This window comes from Salvelinus alpinus, chromosome 15 (genome assembly GCF_045679555.1).
Source record: "Salvelinus alpinus chromosome 15, SLU_Salpinus.1, whole genome shotgun sequence".
Lineage (NCBI taxonomy): Eukaryota > Metazoa > Chordata > Actinopteri > Salmoniformes > Salmonidae > Salvelinus > Salvelinus alpinus.
In genome coordinates, this window is record NC_092100.1 from 46,606,638 (window position 1) to 46,631,729 (window position 25,092).

The 25,092-nt window shown below is 45.7% G+C and overlaps 1 protein-coding gene across 3 annotated transcripts in view; it reads left to right on the forward strand.

The window, feature by feature from the left end:
* The window catches only part of LOC139540183 (ankyrin repeat and BTB/POZ domain-containing protein 3-B), a 164,853-nt gene that overhangs the window by 124,085 nt on the left and 15,676 nt on the right, over nt 1–25,092 (forward strand). For all 3 annotated transcript variants that reach the window (XM_071343788.1, XM_071343787.1, XM_071343786.1), the window contains exons 3-5: nt 15,001–15,205; nt 18,984–19,136; nt 19,427–19,592. In XM_071343788.1, the coding sequence (XP_071199889.1) occupies nt 15,001–15,205; nt 18,984–19,136; nt 19,427–19,592 (524 nt within the window). The remainder of the gene's footprint in view (nt 1–15,000; nt 15,206–18,983; nt 19,137–19,426; nt 19,593–25,092) is intronic.

Genomic DNA, 25,092 nt, shown 5'->3' on the forward strand with positions numbered 1-25,092 from the left:
TAACACAGAGAATCATCTGTCAATCATTGATAAAATGAGGTAAAGTTAGGTAAATCCTCCTCTGAAGAGAAATTTATCATGTAATTCTGTACATTAAACAGCAATGGCCTCCTATTCTTGAAAATGTCAATAGCGGACAGCTGAGGATATCCTATACTCAGCACACAAGCTATTTTCATATGGAAATCTATAGATACAACCACTAGGTGAAAAGTACCTCATGAAAAAATGTCAAAATTATGACCTCAGTGATTGCTTTTTCCACCACCAAAAGAAAGAGGCAGGAAGCCAAAAGCCACATGGATGTAGTAGTACTGAATCCCAGCTAGCTGTATGCACTGGCACTCCCAGTACTTCTCACAACTGGAGACCTCAGAGTGTGACTGGGCCGCCACCTGCAGTGAGGCATCACGCCAGATAGAGGCAGCAGGCTGGAAAACATTAAGTCATGAAAATATTTGTTATTTAGACAGTGACAGATTTAATATTGTAGGATAGTCAGTTAGGTAGAAAGGGGCTCTTACTGTGTGAGTAATGAACTGTAGCAAAGGCCTGAGAGAGTGGGCTCAGTGGGGTTGAGGTGGGCTTCTGTGGGGGTGAGACCTCCACGCGAAGAAGGTACTGGTGTCCCTGTCCCCTCCATGGTCGATTCTCTCAAATTGATTATTTTGGATAGCAGAGCACAGCTAGTCTTAGGGTTGTTGCCATTAGGGCAGTCAAATTCCATGTGACCATTTAGTCACGGTAATTAGGCTTCTCCAAACTCTGATGCTTTTGATGGTCATTAGTAGCCTACCAAACCTGCCTGGTACTCAGCACTCTATTGGCCTTCTAATCACTCTGACATCAATGCAAATGTGATCGCAAATCTAATAAAAAATGTATGAGAGCCCATAAGCTCATGTTGCGCAACATTTCTATAGGCTATGCAATTGAGTGAAAAAAAGAGTGATGGCTTCTATTAAAAAGAGGAGGATCCCATCAGCTTTCTATAGGCTAGGCCTATTTTCCTAATACTAAGCACATTGCTTCTCTTTACAACAGGAGTATAGCCTATCTGGCTGGCATGAAAATGAACCACGGGAACAGTGTTTAAGTGCATAGATGACATGTATTTTTTGTGCATGATAATGGTCCATTCTAAATCAAAACAAATTTCACACATATATTATTATTATTATATGTAAAGATTAAATCAACAGTCTGAGGGGTGACAATATTAGCCTATCACTTGTGAACGATATATATATGAATAATGCCCAGCTTGTGTGCAGTAAGGCAACTTCATAGTCGCACACCTTATGTAGCCTAGCCTATAGGCCTATATGTTTTGATAAGGTTTGTATCACAACTAAAGTGGCCAAATAACTTCTTAAAATTAAGCACATTAATCCGCTTTACAAGGGGTGTAGAGCCTAACTGGCAAACATATGCAGCGCGTGAGTTTCAAGTTTGGGGAACATAATGTAGCGACCCGCACAGACAGCTGTGTGTTATGTGTTAGGCTAGGAGGTGGTTGTGTTGTACTGACCAGTACCCGGTGTTCGCGGGGTCCGACATGTCAATCAACCTGCTATCTGCCAATCACGGGAATGCCTGGAATGTTCTGATGCCGGGCATCCTGGTGTTTGGCGGAGTGGCGTGGAGGGGGGTTGGGCAGGGGGGTGGAGCATTGGAAGTTAAGACCAGGTTCAGCCTTTGTTCTCTCTCTCTTACGTCTGGGCTTCACAAGAGAAGGTCACGATTGGCTTGTGGGTTATCTGTCATCTATTTGGCGTGTGCTACGGCCCAAACAGTAGCCTGTGTAAAGTTGGTTTAATAAACCGTAAATTCGCAAACTCAAGCCTCTGTCTGGACAATTGTTCATTTATGATCTAGTCAGGTCATTACATTGGTGTCAGAAGTGAAAAAGGTTAATACAAGTTAGCCAGCTAGCTAGCTGACTTATGTGGCTAGCTACCGTAGGTGAGAACGGGGATTGAAAATGCTTCGAGGGAATCCGAAAGTGAAGGTGGAGGTAGGGGACGATTATGGCCAAGGAGGTGCGTGTGAATGGACGTCGGGGGTTCTGTCTGAGGAGATCGCCAGGGCGTCGGAGCGCAGAGGCCGCTTGAGGGAGGACGTTAGAGCGATGGCGGCTGAAGCGGGCATGAGTGCTTCGTCGACTGTATTTCGCGCGGATTCTGGTGGGCGGACCGAAGTGGTGACGTCGACGCGGCGTGACGAGGAATCTGGGGCTCAGGATGTAAACAAACATGGCGGCGCCCAGTTCCCGGCTGCGTCCGTATCTGTTAAGACCCCGAAGTATTCCGGTAAGGCGGATTGGGAAGATTTTCATGCTCAGTTTGAACTGTTAGCTCATTTTAGGGGGTGGTCGGATGAAGAAAGGGCACTGCAGTTGGCTTTATGCCTCACGGATGAAGCTCTGGCCTGTTTGATATTGATTAGCCCCGAGGACAGGCATGATTATGGTGCTTTAGTGGGAGCACTGAGGAGGCGCTATGGACAGTGTGTACAGCCCGGGCTACTGCGCTCCGAACTGAGTAATAGACTCAGGCAGCCTGGAGAGCCTCTACGGGTGCTAGCTAATGACATTGAGAGCCTCTCTCGGCGGGCATATGCTCACATGCCCCCCTCCGTGCAGAGCGAGCTAGCACGGGACCAGTTCATACAGGCGCTCTCTCCTACGGAGCTGCGCATACAGACCCAGCTGGCTCATCCTGAGTCATTGCAGACAGCCTTGGAGATGGCTTTGGAGAGGGAGCTGGTGTGGGCTGGGGCTTCAGCTGGGGCTTTGGTGGGGGTGCAGGGAGACACACCCTCTGTGCGAGCTGGGGGGCAGAGCAGCCCGGAGCTGGAAAAGCCTGCTTGGGTGGCCGAAATGACAAAACTCATTCGTGCTGTGTCGCTACAGGCGGCACGAAACACACGCCCTGGTCCCAGGGTCTGCTGGGGTTGTGGCCAGCCAGGCCATCTGCGCCGAGATTGCCCCATGTCCCCCAGAGCTCAGGGAAACGGCTCGGGGTCCGCATAGACCGGGTAGTGCGGACCCCTGGCTTTCTATCCCAACCACCATCATCTTCAGGAGGAGCCCACCGGCACAGACGGGGAAGCAAGGCTCCACTTCCCCCAGAAGCAGACGAGGGCAAGCGGATGGAGCCTGTTGTTGTGGTGGGCCGGACCTGTGTTGGGGACTTTTGTCATGTCCCTGTCACTGTGGAGGGGGTGCCCTGCTCCGCCCTGGTGGACACTGGGTCCACAGTAACCCTGGTGAGGCCAGATATTGTGCCAGGTTGGACTCAGTGTGAGCCTACAACTGTGCAGCTCCGCACAGTCACAGGTGAGCTGGCACCCATGAAAGGGAAGGGAATAATGACTCTGACAGTAGGGGGCAGGACTGTGCGTCATCCTGTGTGGGTGGCGGCTGTGCAGGACCCTTGTATCCTGGGGTTGGACTTTCTTAGGAGCACAGGCTGCCAGTTAGACCTAAATAGGGGCACACTGAGCTTCCAGGGAGGGACGGAAGTCACCATGGCCCCCCCTAATGTCACATTCACTCAACCCAACAAACCCTTTACTCCAACAGTTAAAGCAGCAGAGACTCATGGCTGCGCCCCCTCCCCCACAGCTGTGTGTGACTTTTCCCCAGTCCCCCTGTCACCTACGGCGGTGTGTTACATTCCCCCAGCTACCTCCATGACACAGCCCTCTGTGAGCCCGGGCCGCACCCCCCCAGCCCAGCTACCCCAGATGGGAGAGGAGAGGACACTGTCTGCAGTGAGGGAGATATGGGGGAGGAACTGTGTTGGTCTTGACCCCGAGCAGCAGGAACGGTTGTGGCAGTTGCTGTTTGAATTCAGAGACAGCTTTGCGTTGAGTGAGGAAGAGGTGGGTCAGACTCATCTGGTGCAGCATGAGATCGACACAGGTGATGCTCGACCCATCAAGATGCGTCCCCGCCGTATCCCGCTGGCACGCCAGGAGGCGGCAGACAAGGCTGTGTTGGAGATGCAGCGGGCAGACTTCATTGAGCCCTCAGACAGCCCCTGGGCGGCGCCAGTCGTCATGGTTCCGAAGAAGGGGGGCAAGCTGAGGTTCTGTGCGGACTACAGGCGGCTGAATGAGGTAACCAGGAAGGACTCATACCCCATACCACGTATCGATGAGTCGCTGGACCTGGTTAGGGGGTCCTCCTGGTTCTCCTCACTAGACCTCCGCAGTGGCTATTGGCAGGTGCCCCTCTCCCCAGAGGCCAGAGCCAAAACTGCGTTCTCCACTAACAGAGGACACTGGCAGTTCAAGGTCCTGTGCTTTGGCCTGTGCAACGCTCCAGCTACTTTTGAGCGTTTGATGGACAGGGTGCTGGATGGCATCCCCCGACAGCAGTGTCTGGTATACCTCGATGACATCCTGGCCCATGGCAGCTCCTTCCAGTCAGCCCTGGGGGCGCTACGGCGTGTGCTGGAGAGGGTGGCTGCCGCAGGTCTGAAGCTCCACCCCGAGAAGTGCCACTTCATGAGGAGAGAGGTGTCCTTCTTGGGCCACCGAGTGGGGAAGGAGGGGATCAGCACCATGGAGGACAAGGTAGGGGCTGTCAGAGACTGGCCCACCCCCACCGACCAGCGTCAGCTGAAGAGCTTCCTGGGCCTGGCCTCGTACTACAGGAGGTTTGTACGGGGCTTCTCAAGCGTTGCTGCTCCACTGAACCGCCTGCTGCCGAAGGACAAGGCTTTCACTTGGACAGTGGAGTGTAAGGAGGCGTTCAACACCCTCAAACGTGCACTGATCGAGGCCCCCGTGCTCGCCCCCCCTGACCTCACCTTGCCCTTTATCCTGGACACAGACGCGAGCAATGTGGGCATGGGTGGGGTGCTGGCCCAGGTGGGGCCAGAGGGGGAGAGAGTGGTGGCGTACTTCAGCAAAACATTTGACAAACATGAGCGCCGCTACTGTGTCACCCGGCGGGAGCTCTTGGCTGTTGTGGCTTCCGTCAAACACTTCAAGTACTACCTGGGTGGTCTGCCCTTTACTGTAAGGACTGACCACTCTGCTCTCCAGTGGCTCATGTCTTTCAGAGAGCCAGAGGGGCAGGTGGCACGCTGGTTGGAGGAGCTTCAGCCGTATGACTTCACGGTGGTGCACAGGGCAGGGGCACGCCACTCCAACGCCGACGCCATGTCCCGTCGGCCCTGTACTGCAGACGGCTGCCGCCACTGTGAACGGAGAGAGGGACGGGAGAGAGAGCTGCGGGCAGAGGAGGGTGTCTGTGCCACAGTGTGTCGGGCGAGCGGGCCTGTCTGCTGTGAGCTGCAGACTGTCGACGTGGCTGAATGGCGGCAGCAGCAGGGACGGGACACAGACCTACAGCCAGTGCTACAGTGGGTAGAGGCGCAGGTGAGGCCACCATGGGAAGAGGTGACAGCGCTCTCACTCACGACCAAAGGGTTGTGGTCGAAGTTTGAGAGACTGCGGCTGGCTGATGGCGTGCTACAGCGGGCATGGAAGGAGTCAGCTACGGGAGAGGAGAGGTGGCAGGTGGTGGTCCCAAAAGCATTGCGGGAGGCTGTGCTCCAGAGTACTCATGGGGGGGTGGGGACTGGACACTTTGGGGTCACAAAAACACTGCGCCGTCTCCGTCAGGGCTTCTACTGGGGGCAGCACAAGAGGGATGTGGAGGACTTTTGTCGCCGCTGTGACAACTGCACAGCGAGAAAGGGCCCCCCAGGCCGCTCTCATGCTCAGCTCCAACAGTTCCCAGTGGGGGCTCCCATGGAGAGGGTGGGAGTGGATGTAGTTGGGCCGTTCCCCACCACAGACAGTGGAAACCGCTGGGTGCTCACGGCCATGGACTATTTCACAAAATGGCCCGAGGCCTATGCTCTGCCTGACCAGGAGGCAGAGACCATCGTCGACGCCCTGACAGCGGGGATGTTCAGCAGGTTTGGAGCTGCAGAGTCCATCCACAGCGACCAAGGCAGAAACTTTGAGTCCCGTGTGTTCGCCACCATGTGTGAGAGGCTGGGTATGCACAAGACCCGCACTACTCCTCTCCATCCTCAAAGTGATGGCCTTGTGGAGCGCTTCAACAAAACGCTTGGACAGCAGCTGGCCATCGTCTCTTCCAAACACCAGCGTGACTGGGACAAGCACCTGCCTATGGTCCTCATGGCATGCCGCTCCGCTGTCCAAGACTCCACCTCCTGCACGCCTGCCCTCCTCATGCTGGGGAGAGAGATCCGCACCCCTGCGGAGATGGCGTTTGGTCGGCCCGGGACAGGTTAGCCCCATACAGAGGGGCCTCTTCTCCCCAAACCCCAGGAACCCCCACAATTCCCCTCTCTGGCAATGACATTCTCCAGGCACCCACCCTCAGGTGCCGCAGACAAGGCTCCAGACAGCCCACTCCCCCTGTGTCACCGCGTGGTTCCCCAGAGCCACGGACTGTATTACCCGTTCCCGCTTCCTTGTCCCCCATATCCCTGCCTTCATCCCCTGGTTCCCAGAGGGGCACTCTGCGACCATCACGGCCACGCAGGCAAAGGAGACCTCCGGGTCGCTTCAGAGACTTTGTTTGTTCCCTCGGGGACGAGGGACTTTGTGGTGGGGGGGCTGTGTAGCGACCCGCACAGACAGCTGTGTGTTATGTGTTAGGCTAGGAGGTGGTTGTGTTGTACTGACCAGTACCCGGTGTTCGCGGGGTCCGACATGTCAATCAACCTGCTATCTGCCAATCACGGGAATGCCTGGAATGTTCTGATGCCGGGCATCCTGGTGGTTGGCGGAGTGGCGTGGAGGGGGGTTGGGCAGGGGGGTGGAGCATTGGAAGTTAAGACCAGGTTCAGCCTTTGTTCTCTCTCTCTTACGTCTGGGCTTCACAAGAGAAGGTCACGATTGGCTTGTGGGTTATCTGTCATCTATTTGGCGTGTGCTACGGCCCAAACAGTAGCCTGTGTAAAGTTGGTTTAATAAACCGTAAATTCGCAAACTCAAGCCTCTGTCTGGACAATTGTTCATTTATGATCTAGTCAGGTCATTACAATAATTTTCACCATAAAATTCACTTTTAGAATAAAAGCATTACATGCATAATTGCATTTGCAATCACTTTTGAGAATGGTGTTTTCCCGCTAATTGATTGCATTTTTGAACATTCGCACTTATAGCCTACTGCCGTGTGTGCATTGCTGCGCTTATAATGTGAAGAACTAGCCTAATAGTTTAGCAACATTTTAAGCTTAACGTTTTGATTTGTTGCGTCAGCCTCATTGCTTAAAAAAAGTTTCAGGGATGCTAGTGGTTGTATTCATTTGGGATCTATCGCATCCCACAACTGTCCCAGACTATGTTTGGAATATTTATTTTTCGCACAGAATACAATAGGTCAACTTTTGTACTGTGGGGGATAGTAGATTGACATAGGCTAGTGCTTTTGCTTTAAGCCTACTCATCTTGTTGGCTGACGAAAAGTAAATGTGGACAGTTCTTCCAGTATCTTCAAAATGCGCCTCAGAATTGGATAAGGACGCGCGCAGTTGCGTCCCCAATGTGTCTGTCTTCACTCGTAGCCTATGAGAAAGACCTGATCACGTGATGGGAATTGGCTAATAAAAATGTAGCTATCTGAGAGAGCCATGCGAGTGAGAGGGGCTTCGAAGCAGGCAGCCTGGAGAAGGGAAGTATAATTAGTATATTCAGCCCCAGGGCACAACGGCCACTGGCCGCAAAAGTCATGGATTTTTTTAAAGGGGAATTACGGCCACACAAAGGGGATGCTGCTGGGAAATTTTAGGTATTATCAAGTGCTTGTCAAATGTTGAATGAGAGACTGATTGTGTGCAGCCTGCGCAAAAAAACAAAGCAGAGCTCATGCCTTTCAAATGATCATTAGAGTTGCATCATGCCGCCTTAGAATGTATTAAAAATATAAGCATATAGCCCAATATTGGTAGAATGACAAAAGTTACATAATATAACTCTAAATTAAGCAGTTTATAATTGGCTCATTCATCCCCCTCCACTCCCCTGTAACTATTCCCCAGGTCGTTGCTGCAAATGAGAACGTGTTCTCAGTCAACTTACCTGGTAAAATAACGGTAAAATAAAAATAAATAAAAAATAAATAAATAAATAAAAATATAGGAGGACCTGTTTCTTTGTTAACCGCTCAACACAGAATAGACGCATGTGAACACTTCCTCACATCGTTTGGAGAAAATATCCTTTCTATTTTATTCAGCTTTGTTCAATTGTATTCTTCATGTTATAAAATAATATAAAATAATCCCATGGAATTCTAAGCAAATCTTGTCTGCTAAATGAACTAGTGTAGCCCACAGCCATATGGCATAGCCAGATCAGGGCCTAACATAAGGACAACTCAGAGTATGCTATTCTGTTCTTCTGAAATAGACTACATTTTCTTCATGTCATGTTTCTTTAGACCTGTCTAAAATAAATGGATTTATTGTGAAGGTGTAGGCTATGTTACATGGATTTATTAGACTTTTTAAAATGTAGATGTTCCAAAGGTCTGCATCAGTGGCTTGTAGGCGCTCACCGGCTGGCAAAAGTTTTTACCGCCACAAGTTGCAACCAAAACTGAGTTCCAACCAAGCATTCTACATTCAAAACATGCTGTATTCAATTGTGATGTCATCATATTCAAAAGTAAATGTGTTTTTATAAATTTAGTATCACTATGGCAATGGGTTTCAATAAACACTGGCTCTTATCAACCAAACATTCTAATTCCAACATCCTACCTGTTTGGTTTGATTGTGTGATGTCATCATGTTTTAATGTAGTTGTTATTTCATGCAGTCATATAATAAAAAACATTGACCATGGAGTACAGTGACTAGATTGTATTGGGATGACATCAAATTCAAATGTTATTGTATGTTTGCCACCCAGAACCAACAGGCAGTGGCGTTTACAATCAATATACTGTACTGCCCTAGCTTGGGTTCCAGTCTGTTTCTGTTCTCTTGCGACACCTTATGGAATTGTCATGTTTGGCATTTTAAAATTCATCACAGGACATACAGATACGTCAATGTCAATCCCAGGCCTTTTTCTATCATTTTTCTTTGTCCTGATGTCACAGTTGATGAAATCAGTATGTTGGTCCTCTCTGTCTTCCAAGCATTGATTTAGCAGAGCTCTGCCTAAGTGCAGGTTGTCCACAGTTCACACTGCTAATGGCCTTTCACAGAGAGAGCGATTTCTTTATTTTTCCTTTTGTACTTTAACTATTTGGACATCTTTACACCACTGTATTTGAAATGTCTTTAGCATTTTGGAACTTTTGTGAGTGTAATGTTTACTGTTCATTTTTTAGGATTTATTTCACTTTTGTTCGTTATTTATTTCACTTGCTTTGGCAATGTTGACATATGTTTCCCATTCCAAAAAAGCCCCTTGAATCAAACTGAATTGAGAGAGCAAGTATTATGTTGGGTGTTACGAGTCATACCAGGACATTGGTCATCTTCTTGCAGTAGGGTGCTGAATGTGAATGTAAAGCCAAGACCTCAACAGTCAGCAGTGGACCTTAGTACTACGCGTAGATGCCTGAAGGAAATCGTCTTGGCAGCAGAGTGTCATTGCACTGTAGGATTTTTCATCTGTGCACTTGAGCACTGAAGGTTGCTCTGACTGAGAATGTTTTGGCATTCTTCCTGTACTGTACACACAGGCACAGATAAGCAGCAACATTCTCATCTTGATAATATCATTATGTTTGTCAGCTGTACTGTCAAGAAAGCAATCACTCCTCTCTTTTCTTTTAATCTTATTTTGATCTCTAATAGGCAGAACCATCTGTTGGTTAATCACATGTAGGAATTTATGTCCTGGGTCCCTCTGCTTGCACTCAATGCACTGTGTGTGCTTCTATCCACTCTCCTGCAACAACATGTTGGTGTGTCTGTATCTGCATTCAGCTGCATGCACTAATAAAATAATAACAATCATTTGGTAGGTGCATATATTTGCCTTGTTTCACACAAGTGTGTAGTGTAAGCTTGTGTGAAATGGAAATGTGTTCATCTATAATCTATAGCGCTGTGGCATGGTGATTTTAGGTCTCTGAGGGATTCACAGACAGGCCCAGCGCTAGGTCACTCTGTTCCCTTCTCAAAGCCTGCAGTATGACTCCTCAGCCCAAGAGCATTTAAGGAAGGACTGTAGTTTGTGATGTAGTGGTGCCCAGGATGACTAGGATCATTTATGATGATGAGCTCTGATTTACTGTACTGCAATGTTTTCTTGATTCTGGTAAATCAAACCCACAGTTTAACCTGCTATGTTCCTGTGCTTCTGTCAGAGCCTTGGAGAGAAGCGTGCTGGACTTACACAGGCCACTCACAATTAAACACGATCATGGCTGATTGACAGCAAATCCTCCAAAATAGCTGTGATTTCACCTGCACAAATTTGTAGACTACACTACACATTCTCCAACTGCAAAGACCAGATCTGATTAGAAGTTGTAGACAAACTATAGCCAATGCCATTTCAAATTTTTATCTAGCTAGTACTGGTAAATTAATAGTTTAGTCATGGCTCCAGTGAGACGTTCTCAGCCTCTACCCCATTAAATAGTCATTACACATCACGCTTGAATGAGTGCTTGGCTGTTATGTGGGCACCGAATAGCTGGTAACTGACCCCTCAGATGCCAACACTCATAAATCCCACTTGTAAATATAAGCAGTGCGATTGTACTCCTGAGAAGTTATCTTTTGATGAGAGAGCCTCAGCCTGTCGATAAAGGGTATGGGGCCCCGTAGAACACTTGAAAAAAGCATTATGAATAGACTAGAGCTATCTCTAGCCTGTCTGTCTCCTACTTCGGTGCTCATTGTTGATGTAAAGAATGAGCTTGGTTGGATGAGATATTGATTACTAGCAATGGCTTGAATCCCATGAGTAGACTAGCTCTTGAGGCTGACACAAAGGACAGTCCAGTGTTCATGGTGAAATGGTAGCTCTTTTATTAGAGGACCTGACAAAGCTAGCAGATTCTCCTAGTTTCAGTATTTCCATCTGTATCTGTATTTGTATTTATTAGGGATCCTCATTAGCTAACGCCAAGGCAGCAGCTACTCTTCCTGGGGTCCGAACACATTAAGGCACTTACATGACATATAAAACAAAAGATAAAACAGTACATCATATAACATTATTACACCACTACATATCTACAATACAAAATGGATAATACCACCATACAACAATATTGCAATGTACGTGTGTATAGAATGCGTACGCTAGTGCTTGTGTGCATATGCGTGTGTCTGTACTTTGTATGTGTCTCTTCACAGTCCCCGCTGTTCCATAAGGGGTATTTTTATCTGTTTTTAAATCTGATTCTACTGCTTGCATCAGTTATCTCATGTGGAATAGAGTTCCATGTAGACATGGCTCTATGTAGTACTGTGCGCCTCCCATAGTCTGTTCTGGACTTGGGGATTGTGAAGATGTTTTGTGGGGTATGCATGGGTGTACCGAGCTGGTGTCATGTTTTGTGTGGTATGCATGAGTGTTCGTAGTTTAAATAGACAGCTCGGTGCATTCAGCTTGTCAACACTTCTTACAAAAACAAGTAGTGATGAAGTCAATCTCTCCTCCACTTTCAGCCATCTGTAGCAGATGGGTGGTTGTTTTACTGCACTTCTAGAAGAAGCTCATTGTCTGTGAAGCCTATGGCACTGTGCTGTGCCAGACAGTATTGCTGTTGGGTTGTTGGGTTAGGTAATCTCACTCCTCAGCCCGACGGCTGCCTGCCTGCCTGCCTGCCCGCCACCCCACTCCAGGAAATGTCACATGCCAGCGTCAATAAGAGATGAGAATGGCTATTACCCCATCGCCCTGAGCTGCCCAACTCATTCCCCACTCCTTCCACTGCTCATGAGGGCACTATTAGCCTGGTTGCCATCTCTGTTCAGCTATTACATTCCACTCCTTGCCACTCCTGTCATTTGTCAAGTAGTGAAATGTTAGCTAAAAAGACTGGTACCAAGATTAGGGCACTATTACACTGTATTCCCATTTGTACAATTAGTGTGTGTGTGCAGGCTTTGATGCATGCATGTGCAATGTCATCATACTGTTCCATACAATGCTGCACTGTTTCTCTTATCAGTCGAGCACTGACATCTTCCAGGTCTGCTGGCTGGAAGATATACTGTTGATTCCAAGCATCCAATTCCCCTCTTTTAGTGATGCCTCCACATCTCTCATTGTCACGGCAAAATGGAATCTTGGCAGAAGTCAAGCCGCACAATTATGATGCTGAACAAGCCGTTTGTCTTTTTGAATGACTGTCCCCATAGAAGCATCCTTTATTGGTACAACTGCTAGTTGTTGTTTCCACTGAATGAGTGGTGAGAAATAGATCCTTCTGGAAGAACACTCTTTAGTATTTAATTGAATGCAATGTGTTGTGATTGTGGAACAGACCCTTATGTGTGAATGTGAAACCAATGGAATGTGCCATTACAGTATTACTTGGTTGACAAAGACTAGCACAATGTCATTCTATGTCAGGAAAATATACAGTATGTTTGTCTGATGCATAATAATATTATATACATAAGATGTGTTTTTCTGTTATATACAGTACCAGTCAAAAGTTTGGACACACCTACTCATTCAAGGGTTTTTCTTTATTTTTTTTATTTTTTTCTACATTGTAGAATAATAGTGAAGACATCAAAACTATGAAATAACACATATGCAATCATGTAGTAACCAAAAAAGTGTTTAACAAATCAAAATATACTTTATATGTGAGATTCTTCAAAGTAGCCACCTTTTGCCTTGACGACAGATTTGCACACTCTTGGCATTCTCTCAACCAGCTTCATGAGGTTTGCTTTTCCAACAGTCTTGAAGGAGTTCCCACATATGCTGAGCACTTGTTGGCTGCTTTTCCTTCCCTCTGCAGTCCAACTCATCCCAAACCATCTCGATTGGGTTGAGGTCAGGTGATTGTGGAGGCCAGGTCATCTGATGCAGCACTCCATCACTCTCCTTCTTGGTCAAATAGCCCTTACACAGCCTGGAGGTGTGTTTTGGGTCATTGTCCTGTTGAAAAACAAATGATAGTCCCGCTAAGCGCAAACCAGATGGGATGGCGTATCGCTGCAGAATGCTGTGGTAGCCACGCTGGTTAAGTGTTCCTTGAATTCAAAATAAATCACACACCATCACACCTCCTCCTCTATGCTTCACGGTGAGAACCACACATGCAGAGATCATCCGTTCACCTACTCTGCGTCTCACAAAGACACAATGGTTGGAACCAAAAATCTAAAATTTGGACTCATCAGACCAAAGGACAGATTTCCACCGGTCTAATGCCCATTGCTCGTGTTTCTTGGCCCAAGCAAGTCTCTTCTTCTTATTGGTGTCCTTGAGTGGTTTCTTTTCAGCAATTTGACCATGAAGGCCTGATTCACACAGTCTCCTCTGAACAGTTGATGTTGAGATGTGTCATATTACTTGAACTCTGTGAAGCATTTATTTGGGCTGCAATCTGAGATGCAACTCTAATGAACTTATCCTCTGCAGCAGAGGTACCTCTGGGTTTTCCTTTCCTGTGGCGGTCCTCATGAGAGACAGTTTCATCATAGCGCTTGATGGTTTTTGTGACTGCACTTGAAGAAACTTTCAAAGTTCTTGGAATTTTCCGGATTGACTGACCTTCATGTCTTAAAGTAGTGATGGACCTTAGTTTCTCTTTGCTTATTTGAGCTGTTCTTGCCATAATATGGACTTGGTCTTTTACCAAACAGAGCTATCTTCTGTATACCACCCCTACCTTGTCACAACACAACTGATTGGCTCAAACGCATAAAGAAGGAAAGAAATTCCACAAATGAACTTTTAACAAGGCACACCTGTTAATTGAAATGCATTCCAGGTGACTACCTCATGAAGCTGGTTGAGAGAATGCCAAGAGTGTGCAAATCTGTCGTCAAGGCAAAAGGTGGCTACTTTGAAGAATCTCACATATAAAGTATATTTTGATTTGTTAAACACTTTTTTGGTTACTACATGATTGCATATGTGTTATTTCATAGTTTTGATGTCTTCACTATTATTCTACAATGTAGAAAATAATACAAAATAAAGAAAAACCCTTGAATGAGTAGGTGTGTCCAAACTTTTGACTGGAACTGTATATATATATATAGTAACAGAAGTGTACGGCGTGATAGGGCCCAGGTGTTTCAGAATGTCCTGCCATGATAGAGATGTAGAAGTATATAGCCTACAGTATGTTTCTAATGCAGAGTAATATATAAAATGTGTGTTTCTGCCCTATACAGTAGCAAAAGGGTGAGGACAAATACCTGTTGTGTCAATGAGTTAAATACTGCAGCCTTTGAAACCCACGTTCAGTTTTACTGATTCTCAGTGGGATTGTATCTGGGCCCAGCTGTCTCATTGTCTGGCTTCCACGTCTGCGTGGCATTAGAAGGCAATATGTCGTGTCCCTTCAGCCCAGGAAAAAAGTTTGTGGGAAACAGTTTTTGGCTAAGAGTGTTTGCATACTAAGCGTCTGGAGAATATTCTAATTTTATGAGGAAATCTTTTTAAGCAGAGAGTTTGACTGCCACTGCAGGCCCTTAAAGTACAGGAGGATTATGCAGAGCATGAGTAAATAGCAAGGAGAGTATTATGTATATAAATATTCATATTTCATAGAAACCATTCGTGGCTACGCTTTTACTCAACGAAAGCTCCTTTAGAGAAGATAGTTATGAACCCTGTCTGTCTGTCTGTTTTTAGGGTGTTTCTTCACCATGGGGTCTAGACATTCCCAGTATAATCTATCGCCCCTTACAGTATATGTATGTATATGTGTATGCATGCTTGTGTGTGTGTAGGTGGACATTCCCTCCATTTCTTGATGACCTTCTTTTTGTCCAGCTCCTGATATTAATTTGGATGTGCGTAACCCCCCCATCCTTTCATTGTGCACTGCAGGTGACCTGGTCTCCCGGGCCATGCACCACCTCCAGCCGCTGCATGTGAAGAACCACAGCAACGGGACGCCCATCCACCAGAAGAGCAGCTCAGTACACTGGGAGCCTGAGGCGCTCTATACCCTCTGCTACTTCATGCACTGTCCCCAGATGGAGTGGGAGAACCCCAACGTAGAACCTTCCAAGGTTACCCTGCAGACAGAGAGGTAACACGCACACACAGAAACAAACACAAACAAGCAAGAACACAGTGACGGACACACTCACACACCTCATGGGATATACAGTATTCAAAGTATTTACATTTTCTTACGTTATAGCCTTACTCTAAAATTGATTAAATAAATTAAAATGTCTTCAGCAATCTACACACAATACCCCACAATGGCAAATTATGCAAATGCATAAACAACAGAAATACCTTATTTACATAAGTATTCAGAACCTTTGCTATGATACTCGTAATTGAGCTCAGGTGCATCCTGTTTCCATTGATCCTCCTTGAGATGTTTCTACAACTTGATTGGAGTCCACCTGTGGTAAATTCAATTGATTGGACATGATTTGGAAAGCCACACACCTGTCTATACAAGGTCCCACAGTTGACAGGGCATGTCAGAAGAAAAAAAACAAGCCATGAGGTCGAAGGAAGTGTCCGTAGAGCTCCGAGACAGGATTGTGTCGAGGCACAGATCTGGGGAAGGGTACCAAAACGATTCTGCAGCATTGAAGGTCCCCAAGAACACAGTGGCTTCCATCATTCCTAAATGGAAGAAGTTTGGAACCACCAATACTCTTCCTAGAGCTGGCCACCTGGCCAAACTGAGCAATTGGGGGAGAAGGGCCTTTGTCAGGGCGATGATCAAGAACCTCATGGTCACTCTGACAGAGCTCGAGAGTTCCTCTGTGGAGATGGGAGAACCTTCCAGAAGGACAACCATCTCTACAGCACTCTACCAATCAGGCCTTTATGGTAGAGTGGCCAGACGGAAGCCACTCCTCAGTAAAAGGCACATGACTTGGAGTTTGCCAAAAGCCACCTAAAGACTCTCATGAGAAACAAGATTCTTTGGTCTAATGAAACCAAGATTAAACTCTTTGGCCTGAATGCTAAGCATCACGTCTGGAGGAAACATGGCACCATCCCTACGGTGAAGCATGGTGGTGGCAGCATCATGCTGAGGGAATGTTTTTCAGCGGTAGGGACTGGGAGACTAGTCAGGATCAAGACAAAGAACAGAGCAAAGTACAGAGCGATCCCCGTTGAAAACCTGCTCCAGAGCGCTCAGGATCTCAGACTGGGGCGACGGTTCACCTTCCAACAGGACAACGACCCTAAGCACACAGCCAAGACAACGCAGGAGTCGCTTCGGGACACGTCTCTGAATGTCCTTGAATGGCCCAGACAGAGCACGGACTTGAACCCAATTGAACATCTCTGGAGAGACCTGAAAATAGCTGTGCATTAACGCTCCTCATCCAACCTGACAGAGCTTGAGAGGATCTGCAGAGAAGAATGGGAGAAACTTCCCAAACACAGGTGTACCAAGCTTGTAGCGTCATACCCAAGAAGACTCAAGGCTGTAATCGCTGCCAAAGGTGCTTCAACCAAAGTACTAAATAAAGGGTCTGAATATTTATGTGAATGTGGTATTTCAGTTTTTATTTTTAATAAATGATTTCTAAAATCCTGTTTTTGCTTTGTCAAACGATTTAATCAATTTTAGAGTAAGGAGTAACGTAACAAAATGTGGAAAAAGTCAAGGGATCTGAATACTTTCCGAATGCACTGTACAAGGGCTGTTATGTTGATGGTGTAGATAGACCATTAGGATTCACATTCATCAGACGGGTAAGACACAAATGTCATGGCAGTACTTTCATTCTGTCGTGAACCAAAGCCATACTGAAGTACGCGACACTCACCTCCTGCATTTAGCTTTCACAGTGAGCCTCAAGTCTCCCACACGTCCCTTAACCAGATGTTTTCCTATAGAGGAACAATATTTAAATAGAGAAAATTGACAGCTTGTTAATGTACATTAAGCCCTAACAATCACATGCAGGGGGAATCGGCAGGAAATTATTATTGAAACACGTATGGCTTTACTAAATTGCTTTCTCTGACATAGTCATTACATTTCAATACAAGTTATAGGCTGTATGGAGTCCATGTTTTAGAATGGTATTATGTGTTACCCAACATTGCCATGATGTCGATTCTGAGATCCCTCCTATACCTTAGAATTTGGTCTACTCTTAAAACTGCGAAACTGCTATCTATAGCTATCTATCTACACTGTTCATATTTACACTGGCTTGGAGTTTTTCCTGGCCAGGTCACCTGGTGAGGAAACGCTCCTATACATTATATAACCTCACAGGACCAGAATGTCCTGAGGATATGAGGAAACCTCTGTCAGTGGAAGGGGAAATGGGTGAATAAGCTGACAGTTGATGCAGAGCAGGCCTCCTCCGGGGCTCTACACTTTACAGCCCTGTAATGGAGAACTAACTGCTAATGTGTCTTCCAGGTCTCCATCCCTAGTCTGCTTCAGCTCTGAGCACCACAAAGAAAGGTTCCTAATGAACAGATTTGTAGAGGAGAATTGGGAAAGCTGCGTGATTCCAATCGTGTTTTAAAACCTTGCCTAGGTCTACACTTAATTGGAAATCTTCAAAGAGAATGGTCGGAAACACGTCGTAAAGCTAGCCCGTGAACTATGTCTGAGCTTTTCTGTTGGTTTTGTAGTGGAATATATTGTCCGATAAAATATACACCACTTCATGATGTGGTGTTGTGTCTTTTGAAACGCTGGTACAAATTGTGTCATAGTGCCTCAAGGTCACATGTTTCCCAGGACTTTGAAGGGAGTCATTTATATTTGCATGTGTGCAGTGATGAAAATTGGAATAATTAAATAGCAGGATTCTCCCTCAGGCTAGAATACTATACTGATGAATGACAGATTGATTATAGGTGACAAATATATGACAGATGTACAGTGCCATTCAGAAAGTATGCAGACCCCTTCACTTTTTCCACAGCCTTATTCTAAAATGGATTAACTAAATAAAAATCCTCAGCAATCTACACACAATACCCCATAATGACTAAGCAAAAATAAAAATAGTTTTTAGAATGTTTTGCTAATTTGTTAAAAATAAAAAACAGAAATACCTTATTTACATAAGTATTCAGACCCTTTGCTATGAGACTCAAAATTGAGCTCAGATGCTTCCTGTTTCCATTGATTAGTGATTATTAAAATTTGATTATTAATTTTTTTTAAATCCTGTTGTTGCTTTGTCATTATAGGGTATTGTATGTAGATTTATGAAGGGGAAAAAACAACAATTGAATCAATTTTAAATAAGGCTGTAACCTACCAATATATGGGAAAAGTCAAGGTGTCTGAATACTTTCCCGAAGGCACTGTACATGTAGGAGCGAAGCTGGGGCTGGACATTCAAGGCATTGAGCTATCTTGTGTGAGATAATATGCAGTGATCTAGAGTCACATCAGTATTATTCAATATTAACATTACATGTATATTCATATTAATAGTAATAATGTCTATGACTGACAGGTGCATATACATATTAATATGTTTCTCCATCCTCTAAAGAACAAATACAGTTAAATGGGAACCAGCTGTTAGGGTCTCTGAATAAAGGAGTAGCATAACTGTGCTCCAAGACACTGATCTCAAGTCACTTTTAAATGACAATGGTTAGAATGTCAGATTTGTGTAAGCTAAGCTGATCCAAGATCTGTACCTAAACCAGGACAACTTTTGCCTGTACCAGTCAGCCCATAGCTGATATTGATGACTCCTGTGTGTGTGTGTGTGTGTGTGTGTGTGTGTGTGTGTGTGTGTGTGTGTGTGTGTGTGTGTGTGTGTGTGTGTGTGTGTGTGTGTGTGTGTGTGTGTGTGTGTGTGTGTGTGTGTGTGTGTGTGTGTGTGTGTGTGTGTCTGCAGGCCTTTCCTAGTGCTGCCTCCCCTGATGGAGTGGATCAGGGTGTCGGTGGCTCACGCGGAGCACCGCCGCAGCTTCTCAGTGGACAGTGACGACATCCGGCAGGCCGCCAGGCTGCTACTGCCAGGGGTGGACTGTGAACCACGCCAGCTCAAGTACGGCATGGAAACACACACACATGGCACGCAGGCTCGATACACCCACACTCAACAATATGAACTCAAACACACACACACTACCACGGATGGACCCATGTGCACGCTCACACACATACACACACACACACACACACACACTTGAACACACACACACACACCTCTCATACAGTTGTTATTTGTCCTCACATTGACACAAGTCATTTAACACACAAATCATTTCTGTCCAGAATCAGTGTCACACTCTAAATTCAGCTCATTGATTTCATTTCCTGTGATTTTCCTACCAGGACGGATGACTGTTTCTGTGCTTCCCGCAAGCTGGATGCAGCCTCTACAGAGGCTAAGTTCCTCCAGGACCTGGGCTTCCGTATGCTCAACTGTGGCCGGACCGACCTGGTGAAACAGGCTGTCAATCTGCTGGGGCCTGACGGCATCAACAGCATGAGTGAACAGGTTAGTTAGACATACACACACACACACACACACACACACACACACACACACACACACACACACACACACACACACACACACACACACACACACACACACACACACACACACACACACACATTCACAGGCACACACGCATACATACACATGCACAAATGCATGCACGCGCGCCTGCACGCACGCACACACACACACACAATGCCTGGGGAACAGAACATAGAGCTGACATAACGCAAAATAAAGCAGACACCTTGCAGGCAGGCAAGCACTGGCAAAGATGCTTACACACACAAACGCACGCACCCCTTCGGCCTCATGTACACATGGATGGATGCCCACGCCCACAACCACCCACCCATGTTCTCAACTCAATTTGACCTGCCACTTTTTTTCTGCTCAGTGGTAAACGTGTGAAACTCAGTATTGCCCACTCTCTCCTACACACATCAGTCCATTGGGACAACACACACACACAGCTATGTCTTACTATACTTGTGAGGACTTTTTGTGGACCTAGAATTGATTCCCATTCAAAATTCCCTAATCCCTAACTCTAAATGTAACCCTAATCCTGCCCCACTCATTGTTGAACCTTTAACCTGTATTTTTGCTGCTGGTGTTTTCTCTAAGATTTGGAAAGCGGCACATGTCCTCCCCCTGAATAAAGGCCAGAGATCCTTCTGATTTACATAATTACTGCTCTAAGTTATCTTGCTTAGCCAAGGTACTAGAATCCCTGACCAACTCCCAGCTAAGAAATGTTTTACCTTCTCACTCTATTCTAAATATGCGCTAGTCTGGTTTTAGATGATGTGTTGAATTGGCTAGATCATAAAAAACATTGTGCTGCCCTATTTATAGACCTTACCAAGGCATTCGACACCGTTGACGATTCCCTACTCATTCAAAAACTGTTTGAAATGGGCCTGGACAAGGAATCGTGCAAATGGTTTAAGAGCTATCTAACAGACAGGACACAAAGTGTGATTTCTGATGGGATCAATTCTAATTTCCTCAATATTACGAAAAGTGTACCGCAGGGGTCGGTATTGGGACCGGTTCTCTTTACTATTTATATAAATAATATTGGTCTATGTATTAAATCCTGTAATATTTATCTGTTTGCAGACGGAACGTTTATGTATACCATTGTTCCAACTGTAGACCAGGCGTTGTTAGAGCTGCAATCTGATTTTGTTGCATTACAGAAATCCCTACTTAATGCGGGCAAAACTAAATATTGTTCTCTAATTCATGGCACTCTCAACGAGTGTTTTCCCGCCTAAAAATATCTCGGTGTCTGGATTGATAAAGATTTAACATTTAAAAAACATGCTGATGAGCAAGTTAAAAAGATATAAAGTGGACTTCTGCTTTAAAAATAGATCTTGCCTCACCATGAACAGCAGGAATAAGTTTTAATACATATCACTGCATCCTGTATCAGAAGGTGAGCTGGACCTCGCTAAAGTCCCGTAGAACACTTCATTACTCGATTCTTGTTTACAAAGCTCTGCTCTACAAGCTTCCAACATACACTATATATAGAAAAGTATGTGGACACCCCTTCAAATTAGTGGATTTGGCTATTTTAGCCACAGCTGTTGCTGACAGGTGTATACAATTGAGCACACAGCCTCGCAATCTCCATAGACAAACATTGGCAGTAGAATGGCTTTACTGAAGACCTCAGTGACTTTCAACGTGGCACCGTCAAAGGATGCCACCTTTCCAACATGTCAGTTTGTAAGATTTCTGTCCTGCTAGAGCAGCCCTGGTCAACTATAAGTGCTGTTATTGTGAAGTGGAAATGTCTAGGAACAACAACGGCTCAGCCGCGAAGTGGTAGGACATACAAGCTTACAGAATGGGACTGCTGAGTGCTGAAGCGCGTAGAGAGCAAAAATCTTCTGTCCTCGGTTGCAACACTCACTATCGAGTTCCAAACTGCCTCTGGAAGCAATGTCAGCACAAGAACTGTTTGTCAGGAGCTTCATGAAATGGGTTTCCATAGCCGAGCACCCGCACGCACACAAGCCTAAGATTACCAGACACAATGCTAAGTGTTGGCTGGAGTGGTGTAAAGCTCACCGCCATTGGATTCTGGAGCAGTGGAAACGCGTTCTCTGGAGTGATGAATCACGCTTCACCATCTGGCAGTCCAACGGACGATTCTGGGTTTGGGGGATGCCAGGAGAACGCTACCTGCCCGACTGCATAGTGCCAACTGTAAAGTTTGGTGGAGGAGGAATAATGGTATTGGGCTGTTTTTCATGGTTCAGGTGAGGCCCCTTAGTTCCAGTGAAGGGAATTTATTTAGATGTATTTTTTGTAGCCCCTTTTTCTCCCCAATTGTGTGATATCCAATTGGTAGTTACAATCTTGTCCAATCGCTGCCAACCCCGTACGGACTCAGGAGAGGCCAAGGTCGAGAGCCATACATCTTCCGAAACACGACCCTGCCAAGCCACACTTCTTCTTGACACACTGCTCGCTTAACCCGGAAGCCAGCCGCACCAATGTGTCGGAGGAAACACCGTCCAACTGGCGACCGTGATGGGACACGATGGGACAGGAACATCCCTGCCGGCAAAACCCTCCCCTAACCCGGACGACGCTGGGCCAATTGTGTGCCGCCCCATGGGTCTCCCGGTTACGGCCGGCTGTGACACAGCCCTGGATCGAACCCGGATCTGTAGTGACGCCTCTAGCACTGTGATGCAGTGCCTTAGACCGCCACTTGGGAGGCCCGTGAAGGGAAATCTTAATGCTACAGCAAATAATTAGATTTTAGACAAATCTGTGCTTCCAACTTTGTGGCAACAGTTTGGGGAAGGCCCTTTCCTGTTTCAGCATGACAATGCCCCCATGCACAAAGCGAGGTCCATACTGAAATGGTTTGTCGAGATCGGTGAGGAAGAATTTGACTGGCCTGCACAGAGTCTTGACCTCAACTCCATCAAATAACTTTGGGATGAATTGGAACGCCAACTGCGAGCCAGGCCTAAGCGCCCAACATCAGTGCTGATCTCACTAATGCTCTTGTGGCTGAATGGAAGCAAGTCCCCGCAGCAATGTTCCAACATCTAGTGGAAAGCCTTCACGGAAGAGTGGAGGCTGTTATAGCAGCAAAGGGGGGACCAACTCCATATTAATGCCCATGATTTTGGAATGAGATGTTCGACGAGAAGATGTCCACATACTTTTGGTTATGTAGTGTATCTCACTTCGCTGTTGAAATATAAAAATATGTTTGCAGGGTTGGTTAACTCTTGAGATCCCGCTTGTCTCCACAAAGTTGGTCAATCCGCCTTTAGATTTAAGGCACCGCAGTTATGGAATACTTTACAAAACAAATTACATCGGGATTCCCGGTGCCGATAGGGCAGTTTTAAACTCTGTTGTTACATTTAATTGAAGTATGCAATTGTTTCAATTGACAATTATTACTTGTTGTAATAACCTGATATAATGTATTTACAGTTGAAGTCGGAAGTTTACATACACTTAGGTTGGAGTCATTACAACTCGATTTTCAACCACTCCACAAATGTCTTGTTAACAAACTATAGTTTTGGCAAGTCGGTTAGCACATCTACTTTGTGCATGACACAAGTAATTTTTCCAACAATTGTTTACAGACAAATTATTTCACTTATAATTCCCTGTATCACAATTCCGTCAGAAGTTTACATACACTAAATTGACTGTGCCTTCAAACAGCTTGGAAAATTCCAGAAAATGATGTCATGGCTTTAGAAGCTTCTGATACGCTAATTGACATCATTTTTGTCAATTGGAGGTGTACCTGTGGATGTATTTCCAGTCCTACCTTCAAACTCAATGCCTCTTTGCTTGACATCATGGGAAAATCAAAAGAAATCAGCCAAGACCTCAGAAAAAAAATTGTAGACCTCCACAAGTCTGGTTCATCCTTGGGAGCAATTTCAAAACGCCTGAAGGTACCACGTTCATCTGTACAAACAATAGTACGCAAGTATAAACACCATGGGACCACGCAGCCATCATACCGCTCAGGAAGGAGACGCGTTCTGTCTCCTAGAGGTGAACGTACTTTGGTGCAAAAAGTGCAAATCAATCCCAGAACAACAGCAAAGGACCTTGTGAAGATGATGGAGGAAACAGGCACAAAAGTATCTATATCCACAGTAAAACGTATCCTATATCAACATAACCTGAAAGGAAGAATCCGCTCAGCAAGGAAGAATCCGCTCAGCAAGGAAGAATCCACTGCTCCAAAACCGCCATAAAAAATGCCAGACTACGGTTTGCACCTGCACATGGGGACAAAGATTGTACTTTTTGGAGAAATGTCCTCTGGTCTGATGAAACAAAAATAAACTGTTTGGCCACAATGACCATTGTTATGTTTGGAGGAAAAAGGGGGATGTTTGCAAGCCGAAGAACACCATCCCAACCGTGAAGCACGGGGGTGGCAGCATTATGTTGTGGGGGTGCTTTAGTGCAGGAGGGACTGGTGCACTTCACAAAATTGATGGCATAATGAGGATACAACTGGGCAGAACAGAACTGTGGGCAGAACTGAAAAAGCGTGTGCAAGCAAGGAGGCCTACAAACCTGACTCAGTACACCAGCACTGTCAGGAGGAATGGGCCAAAATTCCTCCTGACAGGAATGGGCCAAAATTCCTCCAACTTATTGTGGGAAGCTTGTGGAAGGCTATCCGAAACATTTGACCCAAGTTAAACAATTTAAAGGCAATGCTACCAAATTGAGTGTATGTCAACTTCTGACCCACTGGGAATGTGATGAAAGAAATAAAAGCTTAAATAAATAATTCTCTCTACTATTATTCTGACATTTCACATTCCTAAAATAAAGTGATGATCCTAACTGACCTAAAACAGGGATTTTTTACTTGGATTAAATGTCAGGAATTGTGAAAAACTAAGTTAAATGTATTTGGCTGAGGTATATGTCAACTTCCGACTTCAACTGTATATCTGTCAATATTTTAATTTATTTTTGTTGTTGTGTTGATGGAATTTTTGTCCTCAGGGCACCATTGCAAATGAGACAACTAATTCCAACCTTAACCAGAATTCTAACTCTAACCCTAAACACACCTCATAAGAATAAAATAGCCTTTTTATACTAGTGAGGAATGGAAAAATGTCATCACTTCTCTGAATTTTAGTTGGTTTACTATTCTTGTGACAAGTTTAGTCAAACATGTATACACACACACACACACATCTAGTGAACCAGCAACATTCATTTTTCATTTTTTAGTTTGAGGCTGTTCTGAGCTGAGGAACGCAACTCATTCCCTCCAGACTGCCTCCTGTCTTTGATGTTTAGACTGACTGAGGAGCCCAGTGGAAACACACTGTTCCCAGTGTCTTAGGGAGCTGCAGAACATTACTCCTCTGAGTTTTCCATGATCAACGCCACACGCTACTGTAGTTAATCAAAGTGGCTGGAGGGGGAAATTTCAAACATGGAGTCCAAGTGTGCT